At 41.8% G+C, this 12,487-nt stretch overlaps 1 protein-coding gene across 1 annotated transcript in view; it reads right to left on the bottom strand.

The window, feature by feature from the left end:
- The window catches only part of LOC137528708 (H-2 class II histocompatibility antigen, E-S beta chain-like), a 45,037-nt gene that overhangs the window by 17,207 nt on the left and 15,343 nt on the right, over nt 1–12,487 (bottom strand). The window contains exon 3 of the mRNA XM_068250202.1: nt 5,419–5,691. Within this exon, the coding sequence (XP_068106303.1) occupies nt 5,419–5,691 (273 nt within the window). The remainder of the gene's footprint in view (nt 1–5,418; nt 5,692–12,487) is intronic.

Raw genomic sequence — 12,487 nt, forward strand, 5'->3', positions numbered from 1 at the left:
CTTGATTGAAACAGGTGTGGCAGTAATCAGGCCTGGGGGTGACTACAGAAATTGAACTCAGGTGTGATAAACCACAGTTAAGTTATTTTTTAACAAGGGGGGGGGGGGGGGGGCGATCACTTTTTCACACAGGGCCATGTAGATTTGGAGTTTTTATTTCTCACTTAACCTGCTGGGCGGTCTGGACGAGCTCAGCTCGTCCAGTACCGCCGGAGCCTGCCGCTCAGGCCCTGCTGGGCCGATTTGGCTCAAATAAAAAGCAGCACACGCAGCCGGCACTTTGCCAGCCGCGTGTGCTGCCTGATCGCCGCCGCTCTGCGGCGATCCGCCGCGAGCAGCGGCGAAAGAGGGTCCCCCCAGCCGCCTGAGCCCAGCGTAGCCGGAACAAAAAGTTCCGGCCAGCGCTAAGGGCTGGATCGGAGGCGGCTGACGTCAGGACGTCGGCTGACGTCGATGACGTCACTCCGCTCGTCGCTATGGCGACGATGTAAGCAAAACAAGGAAGGCCGCTCATTGCGGCCTTCCTTGTTTATTCTGGGCGCCGGAGGCGATCGGAAGAACGCCTCCGGAGCGCCCTCTAGTGGGCTTTCATGCAGCCAACTTTCAGTTGGCTGCATGAAATAGTTTTTTTTTTATTAAAAAAAAAAACCCTCCCGCAGCCTGCCTGGCGATCTTAATAGAACGCCAGGCAGGTTAATAATAAAAACCATCATTTAAAACTGCATTTTGTGTTCAATTATGTTATCTTTGACTAATAGTTAACGGTTTTTGATGAGCAGAAACATTTAAGTGTGACAAACATGCAAAAGAATAAGAAATCAGGAAGGGGGCAAATAGTTTTTCACACCACTGTAGGTAGATATGGCTTGACTAGTAAAGATACTTTAGCTAGAACCATGGGAACCATGAACGGCAACATGTACTGTAACATACTGAAGCAGAGCATGATCCTGTTCGTTCAAGGACCACTATCGCGAAAATCATAAAATTTTAAATGTATGCAATCACTTAAAAATAAGAAGTACATTTCTTCCAGAGTAAAATGAGACAATTACTTTTCACCTATGGTGCTGTAACTTAGAGTAGGTAATAGAAATCTGACAAAGCTGACCGGTTTTGGACTAGCCCATCGCCTCAAGGGGGATGCTCAGGGTTTTCATTATTTTAAAAAGCACTTAGTGAATGGCAGTTTCTCAGTCTAAAGGCTCATACACACATCAAAATGAAAGATCACAGACCAATCTTACCACCCTTCATGTAGTATGAGAGCCATACTCTACACAGTCTATTCTATGGAGCTGAACTCCCCATCAGAAAAAATCTTTGCAAGATGCTGCACACATAGATGCTGTACACACACAAAAGATCAGTATCTGCAAAAGATCCGTTCCTGCAAATTGCAATGATAGTCTATGAGATCTGCAGATCATCATACACACCTTGTTTAACTGACATTCATCTGCAGATCAGACAATCATCTGCAGATCTGAAAATCCATCCTAGTGGATCTGATCTGCAGACGAATGTCAGTTAAATCATGTGTGTATGATGAACTGCAGACCTCATAGACTATCATTGCAATTTGCAGGAATGGATTTTTGGCAGGAACAGATCTTTTGAGTGTGTACAGCATGTTTGTGTGCAGCATCTTGCAAAGATTTTTTTCTGATCGGGAGTTCAGCTCCATAGAAAAGACTGTGTAGAGTATGGCTCTCATACTACATGAAGGGTGGTAAGATTGGTCTGTGATCTTTCACTTTCCAAAGACTATAGTCTGATGTGTGTATGCACCTTAACTGCCAAAAAAGTGTGCAACGAGTAGGGCGGCTAGCCAGCACCTTTGTAAAAATCTTTTTCAGGGAGTGTCTTTATAAAAAAAATGAAGGCCATGGTGAGATCCCCCATGAAGAGATGGACTAGCCCAAAACCTGTCAGTTCTGTCAGATTTCTACTACCTCCTGTAAGTGACAGCAACATAAGAGAAAAGTAATTTATGGCTCATTTTACTCTGGAAGAAAGTAACTTCTTATTTGTATGTGTTTACATGTATTTTAAATTTTACATTTTTCACGATAGTGGTACTTTCAGAACCTGGGCTGCTGAGCAGTATTCATGATAGCATGATAACAACCCCTAAAACAGCTCTGAGAAGACCACTGCCTTGTTAAAGAAACTGAGGGTAAAGCTGCTGGACAGGCCAAGCATGTCTCCAGACCTAAAGCCTGTTGAGCATCTGTGGAGAATCCTCAAATGGAAGGCAGAGGAACGCACGGTCTCCAACATCCATCAGCTTCAAGATATCGTCATGGACAAACTAGTCTTTCTTGGGGAAACGTTTTCTCTCAAGAATAAATTTAATTTATATGCTTTTAGATGCAAGAAAAAGAAGAAGAAAGAAACGAATACATTATTTCTCAGCATTTACCCATTAAAGCTTTAAAAAATAAAAAGCTAATGCAGATAAAACCCCCAAATGTTATTGGACTATTTCTAAACTTTTGCGGTCAGGAACAGTCCTCAAAAACACTATTGTCCCTAACTGGTGCACTACAAGAAGTGGTGCACCTAGGAAGCAGGTGCACAGCACAATATCACAAATACAATCTATCTAGTATGTAGTAAGGAAGGATGAGTCCTAAAAAGGACTATTGGGGGTCCCTAGCTGGTGCACTACAAGGAGCAGAGCACCCAGGAAGCAGCTACACTGCACAATATCACATTACAGCCATCTAACACTGTCCCTGTATCAGCAGCAGCACCTCTCCATACACTGACTACAGGCTGACTTAAAGGGGCACTATGACGAAAACCTGTAAACTAAGGTTCCCTTAAGGCTGCTTACACACAGGGACGTTAAAGTCCCACGTTACAGCAGCCAGTAACGCAGCCTAACTCACAGCACTGTAAAATCAATGTGCTGGTTCACAGTGCACATGTTGCGTTACTTAGTAACACAGCACGTTTAAACAAAGTGCTGCATTTATACTGGGCTAAGCCACGTTAGACTGCTTGCACATGCTCAGCAATGTTGGAGGAGGAGGTCTCCCCTCTTCCTCCTTCCTCAGCAGCAGCCAGCCACATGGCTAATTAATATTCACTGCACTGTGATGACTTGTGGTGGGACTCGTAGTGTTGTCCGGATCATGAACGAATCCTTCATTTGATCCGGATCTTTTTTGTGAGTCGAATCATCCGGATCACCACAATGAAAGATTCGGTTCACAGTGGATGTCTGTCTGGAAGAAACAGGAACATACAGAATGTACAGTGCAGGGAAAGTCCTGTCCTGCTAGTCATTTCACCCAGTCTGCTTCCCTAGTAAAATGATTCAAATGATTCGGTTCAAAGATCTGGATCTTTTCAATGATCCGATTCAAATGATCCGAATCCTTAAAAAGATCCGGACTTCCTATCACTAACCTGGAGCAGCTGCTTTGAGAGCTGCATAACGCAGCTCAATCTGACGTCCAACTTCAACACCACCATGCGTTGCGTTAGGGGCACGTTATGTGCACTATAACGTCCCCTAAACGCAACGTCCTGGTGTGTAAGTAGCCTAAAATTTAAAATATGTACAAACATAGACAATAAGAAGTACGTTTTTTTTCCCAGAGTAAAATGAGCCATAAATTACTTTTCTCCTATGTTGCTGTCACTTACAGTAGGCAGTAGAAATCTGACAGAAGTGACAGGTTTTGGACTACCATCTCTTCATAGGGGTTTCTCAGCAAGGCTTTTATTCTTTATACAGATATTCCCTAAAAAAGGATTTAAACAATGATGCTGGCCAGCTTCCCTGCTCGCTACACAGTTTTTTGGCAGTTGGACAGAACAACTGCCATTCACTAAGCGCTTTTGAAAATAAATCCTTGAGAATCCCCCATGAAGAGATGGACTAGTCCAAAACTTGTTGCTTCTGTCAGATTTATATTACCCACTGTAAGTGACAGCAACATAGGAGACAAGTAATTTATGGCTCATTTTACTATGGGAAAAAAAAAAAAAAAAAAAAAGCACTTATTTGTCTATGTTTGCACATATTTTAAATTTTACGCCATAGTGCCCCTTTAACCTATTGGGGGCCGCGGTGTTAAACCCCCTAGTGACCAGGCCATTTTTTACTAAATAGGCCACTGCAGCTTTAAGGCCTCGCTGCAGGGTCATACAACTCAGAACACAAGTGATTCCCCCCCAACAGAGCTTTCTGTTGGTGGGGTCTGATCCCTACCAGCTTGTTTATTTTTTTTTATTTTTTTTTTCAATTACTTTTACTTTTCTTTTTTTTTTAAATCCCCTCCCTCCCCCCACCAGCCAATCACTGTGATCGGCTGTTATAGGCATCAGAATGACAGCGCTGCCATAGATCACAGAGCTGTACAGTGATAAAAGACGGTGGTTTCGCCATCTAACAGTCTCCGAGTGGCGATCGTTGCTGGGAGACTGATGGCGGAGTGCTGTCATTCCAGCGGTGGATGCGCGTGCATCGGCACACGTGATCTCCTGCAATCCTCGCCCCTAGCCATTCAAGCCGGTCGGTGTGGAGTGGTCCTGGGGCCGCCGCCGCGTTCACGCCAACCGGCGTGGAGCCATCGGCTAGGGGATAAAATGGTCACTGGATCATGCCTTTTATTGGGAGGGGGGGGGGGGGGGAGAGGAAGTGGCCCGGGTGGTGATCCTGCCCGATTGGCAGTCCTGTCCCATGCGAGTTCAGGGTGAAGGGTCAAAAAAAATGACTCCATGGGAAAGAATAGGGAAGTCACAAATGGCCCATTATAGTTCGTGTTTAGCCATGAGCTTGCGAATGTCTGCCATTTGCCAGGAACCGTTCACCCGAACGGTTCTGCCATCCCTATATGCAGAGATTGGCAGGAGGCTTTTTGGCTAAATATTAAATCACTACTCCGGGTTCCAGAAAGGAGTAGCTCCCTTCCGCCTAGCACAGCAGCCAGCCTCGTACTGCTGCAAGCACCACAACTCGATACTTGCAGCAGTGTGAGACTGCAATCGTGGGTGGAACAGGAGAAGTTAGTGCCTTCAATGATTTCTATGATCACTGCTGATGGAAGTGATCAAGTGATGCATGGCTCCTGTTTAGTGCTAAGAAATGATGATGTAGATTTCACTGCTTCCGTTCCATGCACTCCTGCTATGATTATGTGTAACAGGAGCAGTGAAACCTATGTGAAGAACTAGCGAGCATGAACACAACATAGATTTCACCTTACATGGTCCACAAGGGGGTTAAATTATACCATAAACTAAACAATTTTAACAGTTCAACAAATTTACTATATTACATCACCTAATAATATTGTTGTAATGAAAATCAAACAAGTGAACAATGAAATATTCTGATTCTGAAAACGTCCCCATTAAGATCCCTTCCATTGTTATATACTGTAGGTATGTTGAACTTACTCCAGTCTACTTCTATGGGTGCCTTGAGACTGCTGTGCTCCACACGACAGGTGAAGGTATCTCCATGCTTTATGGTGGTTTCCAGTAGAACATGGATCTGGTATGTCCATTCCCCATCATTCAGAAGCTCAAAAGATGTGGCCTGTTCTGGCTCCTCCACTCCATTCTTCAGCCAGGTGACATTTATCATGGAAGGAAAGAAACTGTCCACAAAGCAGGTCAAAATATTTTCATATTCTGATGGTTTGTAGGTAATTCTCACATTGGGTTCAGCTGAGTGACAGAGTGAAAAAAAATAGCACAAGAAAAAAAAAAATTATTCCACTTAACTTGATAAACTATATATACACAGTAAAACCCCGGTTATCTGGAACTCCGTTAAACAGAAGTCTCAAGCAACCAGAAAAGAAAAAAATTCATGGCCTTGCAGGATTCAGAAATCTACTTTTACACTTCTCTATACAGTAATAAACCTCTGTTATATTAAATTAGGTCTATCCATTGTCTTAATTTGTTTTTAATTACTGCTATTTAACATTAATACAGAGCTTATGGTAAATATACAGTGTGGGGTATTGTACTGGTTTTAGCTAGGATTGTTTATAACATTGACTCTCAAGCAACCAGAGACTATACTCGGTTGTTTTGTATGTGAATTCTCCTTAAAGGACAACTGTAACAAGAGGGATATGGAGTAGTGATGGGTCGTTCGTGAACGAGCCGGCTCTAAGAGCCGGCTCTTTGCTGCGAACGACAAGAGCCGGCTCTCAGTTTTGAAAGAGCCGATGCCTCAGCCGCCCCACACAGCTCTGATTTGCTGTGTAATAAAGGGCGCTGAGGCATGCTGGGAGATGTAGTCCTGTAGTTGCAGCTTGTAGGAGTGTATGGGGCAGAGCAGAGCAGTAGCAGGAGGGATTGGGGCAGTCAGCGAAACAGTCTGGAGTTGTCATGGAGACGGGGGCGGGGCTTTTACTCCGATTCTGAGTGGCGTCCAGTGATATTTAATGAAGAGCCGATTGAGAGCCGTAAGAGCCGGCTCTTTGATGGGAGCCGATTCAGAAGAGCCGATTCTCCGAGAAGAGCCAGAATTCCCATCACTAATATGGAGTCTGCCATATTTCTTTCCTTTTAAACAATAACAGTTGCCTGGTAGCCCTATTGATCCCTTTGGCTGCATTAGTATCTGAATCACTAAACAAACAAGCATGTACATAATCCTGTCAGATCTGACAATAATGTCAGAAACACCTGATCTGCTGCATGCTTGTTCAGGGTCTATGGCTGAAAGTATTAGAGGCAGAGGATCCGCAGAACAGCCAGGCCACTGATATTGTTTAAAACGAAATCAATATGGCAGCCTCCATAGCCCTCTCGTTACATTGTCCTTTAAATGCAATAGCCTTCTTTAAATTTGCAAGATACAACATAGCAGCAACATTCCGGGACAGCATTGTTTATGAAGCTTGCATCACCATATGATATACTGTACTTACCCTGTTATCTCAAATACAGTTTATGTACAGCATCAAACAATGAAATGTAAAATTTAGTGTGAACCAATCATACTAAAGAAACAAGTAAATTATAAGACTGTATAAGTCGATTTTTGAAAAAGGTAGATTTTATTGAAGTTTGAAATAATCAAAATTCACGCAACATGGACAAAAGTCAAACAATCACTCAATGTAAGTGAAGCCTTGGGCAAGGCGAGGAACACAAAAACAAATGCTCTCCTCTCACATTTCATTCCCAGAGCAAAGGAACAAGTCTTTAGTGACAGCAGAGGGCAACATGGGTTATTTAAATGACTGTGTAGAGAAGCACATTGGATTAACCACTTTCGTGGTTCACTACAGTATATCTACGTCGGGGAGGACTTCAGTTGCTGCCCAGCCACGTAGATATTAGTCAATGGCTGCGGATGAAAGCCGCTCGTCCCTACGAGCATTCCCGCCGCCGTACTCGCCGATGCCCGTTAGCGGGGAGATAAATGTATGGGAAATGCAATTCACATTCATCAATCTAACTCCCCATGTGAGATGCGATGCTGCAATTATTTGTAACTTTCAAAGTGACACGTCCACACATTACTTACCCGTTTAGCGTACTTAATGTAAGCTAATAGGAAATAATGCGCAGGACATCTTGTGGCCAAATAGTAAAACACCTACACACAGTAAAATTACACCTACACACATTTATTTTAATAAAAAAAAGACCCATAAATACCTTCCACCCTCTCCCATAGTTCCCTAAATTAAAAAAAATAAATAAATAATATAACACACACACACACACACACACACAAATATACATATATATACACACACAGTGGGTTGCAAAAGTATTCGGCCCCCTTGAAGTTTTCCACATTTTGTCACATTACTGCCACAAACATGCATCAATTTTATTGGAATTCCTCGTGAAAGACCAATACAAAGTGGTGTACATGTGAGAAGTGGAACGAAGATCATACATGATTCCAAACATTTTTTACAAATAAATAACTGCAAAGTGGGGTGTGCGTAATTATTCAGCCCCCTGAGTCAATACTTTGTAGAACCACCTTTTGCTGCAATTACAGCTGCCAGTCTTTTAGGGTATGTCTCTACCAGCTTTGCACATCTAGAGTCTGAAATCCTTGCCCATTCTTCTTCGCGAAACAGCTCCAGCTTAGTCAGATTAGATGGACAGAGTTTGTGAACAGCAGTTTTCAGATCTTGCCACAGATTCTCGATTGGATTTAGATCTGGACTTTGACTGGGCCATACTAACACATGTATATGTTTTGTTTTACACCATTCCATTGTTGCCCTAGCTTTATGTTTAGGGTCATTGTCCTGCTGTAAGGTGAACCTCCACCCCAGTCTCAAGTCTTTTGCAGTCTCCAAGAGGTTTTCTTCCAAGTTTGCCCTGTATTTGGCGCCATCCATCTTCCCATCAACTCTGACCAGCTTCCCTGTCCCTGCTGAAGAGATGCACCCCCCGAGCATGATGATGCCACCACCATATTTGAAAGTGGGGATGGTGTGTTCAGAGTGATGTGCAGTGTTAATTTACTGCCACACATAGCGTTTTGCATTTTGGCCAAAAAGTTCCATTTTGGTCTCATCTGACCAGAGCACCTTCTTCCACATGGTTGCTGTGTCCCCCACATGGCTTGTGGCAAACTGCAAACGGGACTTCTTATGCTTTCTGTTAACAATGCCTTTCTTCTTGACACTCTTCCATAAAGGCCAACTTTGTACAGTGCATGACTAATAGTTGTCCTATGGACAGAGTCTCCCACCTGAGCTGTAGATCTCTGCAGCTCGTCCAGAGTCACCATGGGCCTCTTGACTGCATTTCTGATTAGCACTCTCCTTGTTCGGCCTGTGAGTTTAGGTGGATGGCCTTGTCTTGGTAGGTTTACAGTTGTGTCATACTCCTTCCATTTCTGAATGATCGCTTGAACAGTGCTCCGTGGGATGTTCAAGGCTTTGGAAATCTTTTTGTAGCCTAAGCCTGCTTTAAATTTCTCAATAACTTGATCCCTGACCTGTCTTGGACCTGTCTTGTGTGTTCTTTGGACTTCACGGTGTTGTTGCTCCCAATATTCTCTTAGACAACCTCTGAGGCCCTCACAGAGCAGCTGTATTTGTACTGACATTAGATTACACACAGGTGCACTCTATTTAGTCATTAGCACTCATCAGGCAATGTCTATAGGCAACTGACTGCACTCAGATCAAAGGGGGCCGAATAATTATGCACACACCACTTTGCAGTTGTATATTTGTAAAAAAATGTTTGGAATCATGTATGATTTTCGTTCCACTTCTCATGTGTACTCCACTTTGTGTTGGTCTTTCATGTGGAATTCCAATAAAATTGATTCATGGTTTGTGGCAGTAGTAATATGACAAAATGTGGAAAACTTCAAGGGGGCCGAATACTTTTGATATATATATATATATATATATATATATATATATATATATATATATATATATAGATAGATAGATAGATAGATAGATAGATAGATAGATAGATAGATAGATAGATAGATAGATAGATAGATAGATATACACACACACACACACACACACACACACTCACACACACAGTTACCTTAGGGACTGAACTCTTTACTATGAGTGTCAAAAGGGTATATTAACCATTACAGCCCGTGGGTTGTTTTCACCTTATGGACAAAAGGAATTTTCACATTTCAGCTCTTCTCCCATTCTTTCCCCAATAACTGTATCACAACAAAATGATCTATACCTTGTTTTTTGCCACCAATTAGAGACTTTCTTTGGGTGGTACTTTTTGCCAAGAATTATTTTATCTTTCATGCATTTCAATAGGAAACATAAGAAATTTAAAAAAAATGCATTATTTCTCAGCTTTCAACCATTATAGTTCTAAAATAAAATGTTCTAATGAGGATAAAAGCCACACATTTTATTTGCCCATTTGTACAGATTATTGCATCGTTTATATTATGTCCCTAGTATAATGTATGGTGACAATATTTGATTTGGAAATAAAGGTGCATTTTTTTCAGTTTTGCATCCATCACTAATTGCAAGAACATGCTTTAACAGTAATATACCCTCTTGACATACATATTAAAAAATATTCAGTCCCTAATGTATGTAGGTGTAATTTTACTATTTGGCCACAAGATGTCCTCGTGCATTATTTTCTATTAACGTACTACTGTATAACTACACAAAGAGGCAAGTAATGCTTGGCTGTGTTACTTCAGAAGTGACATAGGCATCTCATTGATGCCGGCAATAATGGGGACCTAGAGGGTAGGTGAATCAAAGGGATTGATGTTCCCATTCATTAATCTGACGATCAGCGGTGGGAGCGAGCGTGACGCCACTATCGCTCCTAAATCTGAGAATGATCACCGTTTTTGCACAATTCTCGCCGTACAAGCATGGATTGTCTCAGCGCACATTTTGTGACTCCATCACAAATGTGCACTTCCGCACACGCACCGCCACAAAGTGCATGGACATGAGTCTCGTGTCCCTGCAGCTGTAGCAGCCGCGGATGTGAGATATGTCCGTGCGGCTGAAAAGGTTAATGTTTATAAAAGGATAGGCTTGTAATTAGTGATGGGCGCAAAATTGAAAAAATGCACCTTTATTTCCAAATAAAATATTGGCGCCATATACAGTGGTGTGAAAAACTATTTGCCCCCCTCCTGATTTCTTATTCTTTTGCATGTTTGTCACACTTAAATGTTTCTGCTCATCAAAAACCGTTAACTATTAGTCAAAGATAACATGATTGAACACAAAATGCAGTTTTAAAAGATGGTTTTTATTATTTAGTGAGAAAAAAACCTCCAAATCTACATGGCCCTGTGTGAAAAAGTGATTGCCCCCTTGTTAAAAAATGACTTAACTGTGGTATATCACACCTGAGTTCAATTTCTGTAGTCACCCCCAGGCTTGATTACCTCCACACCTGTTTCAATCAAGAAATCACTTAAATAAGAGCTATCTGACACAGAAGTAGACCAAAAGCACCTCAAAAGCTAGACATCATGCCAAGATCCAAAGAAATTCAGGAACAAATGAGAACAAAAGTACTGTAATTGAGATCTATCAGTCTGGTAAAGGTTATAAAGCCATTTCTAAGCTTTGGGACTCCAGCAAACCACAGTGAGAGCCATTATCCACAAATGGCAAAAACATGGAACAGTGATGAACCTTCCCAGGAGTGGCTGGCCGACCAATATTACCCCAAGAGTGCAGAGAAAACTTATCCGAGAGGCTACAAAAGACCCCAGGACAACATCTAAAGAACTGCAGGCCTCACTTGCCTCAATTAAGGTCAGTGTTCACGACTCCACCATAAGAAAGAGACTGGGCAAAAACCGCCTGCATGGCAGATATCCAAGGCGCAAACCACTTTTAAGCAAAAAGAACATTAAGGTTCGTCTCAATTTTGCTAAAAAACATCTCAATGATTGCCAAGACTTTTGGGAAAATACCTTATGGACCGACGAGACAAAAGTTGAACTTTTTGGAAGGTGCATGTCCCGTTACATCTGGCGTAGAAGTAACACAGCATTTCGGCAAAAGAACATCATACCAACAGTAAAATATGGTGGTGGTAGTGTGATGGTCTGGGGTTGTTTTGCTGCTTCAGGACCTGGAAGGCTTGCTGTGATAGATGGAACCATGAATTCTACTGTCTACCAAAAAATCCTGAAGGAGAATGTCCGGCCATCTGTTTGTCAACTCAAGCTGAAGCGATCTTGGGTGCTGAAGCAGGACAATGACCCAAAACACACCAGCAAATCCACCTCTGAATGGCTGAAGAAAAACAAAATGAAGACTTTGGAATGGCCTAGTCAAGTCCTGACCTGAATCCTATTGAGATGTTGTGGCATGACCTTAAAAAGGCGGTTCATGCTAGAAAACCCTCAAATAAAGCTGAATTACAACAATTCTGCAAAGACGAGTGGGCCAAAATTCCTCCAGAGCGCTGTAAAAGACTCGTTGCAAGTTATCGCAAACGCTTGATTGCAGTTATTGCTGCTAAGGGTGGCCCAACCAGTTATTAGGTTAAGGGGGCAATTTCTTTTTCACACAGCTCCATGTAGGTTTTGAGGTTTTTTTTCTCACTAAATAATAAAAACCATCATTTAAAACTGCATTTTGTGTTCAATTATGTTATCTTTGACTAATAGTTAACGGTTTTTGATGAGCAGAAACATTTAAGTGTGACAAACATGCAAAAGAATAAGAAATCAGGAAGGGGGCAAATAGTTTTTCACACCACTGTATTGTACTAGGGAAATATTTAAAACGTTTTAATAACTATGGGCAAATAAAACGTGTGGGTTTTAATTATGGTAGCATAAATTATTTTAAAAATATAATGGCTGAAAACTGAGAAATAATGAATTTTTTTATTTTTTTCCTGTTAAAATGCATTTAGAATAAAATAATTCTTAGAAAAATGTACCACCCAAAGAAAGCCTAATTGGTGGTGAAAAAAAAAAAAAGATATACATTGTTTCACTGTGATAAGTAGTAATAAAGCTATAGACGAATGA

This window comes from Hyperolius riggenbachi, chromosome 8, assembly GCF_040937935.1.
Source record: "Hyperolius riggenbachi isolate aHypRig1 chromosome 8, aHypRig1.pri, whole genome shotgun sequence".
NCBI lineage: Eukaryota > Metazoa > Chordata > Amphibia > Anura > Hyperoliidae > Hyperolius > Hyperolius riggenbachi.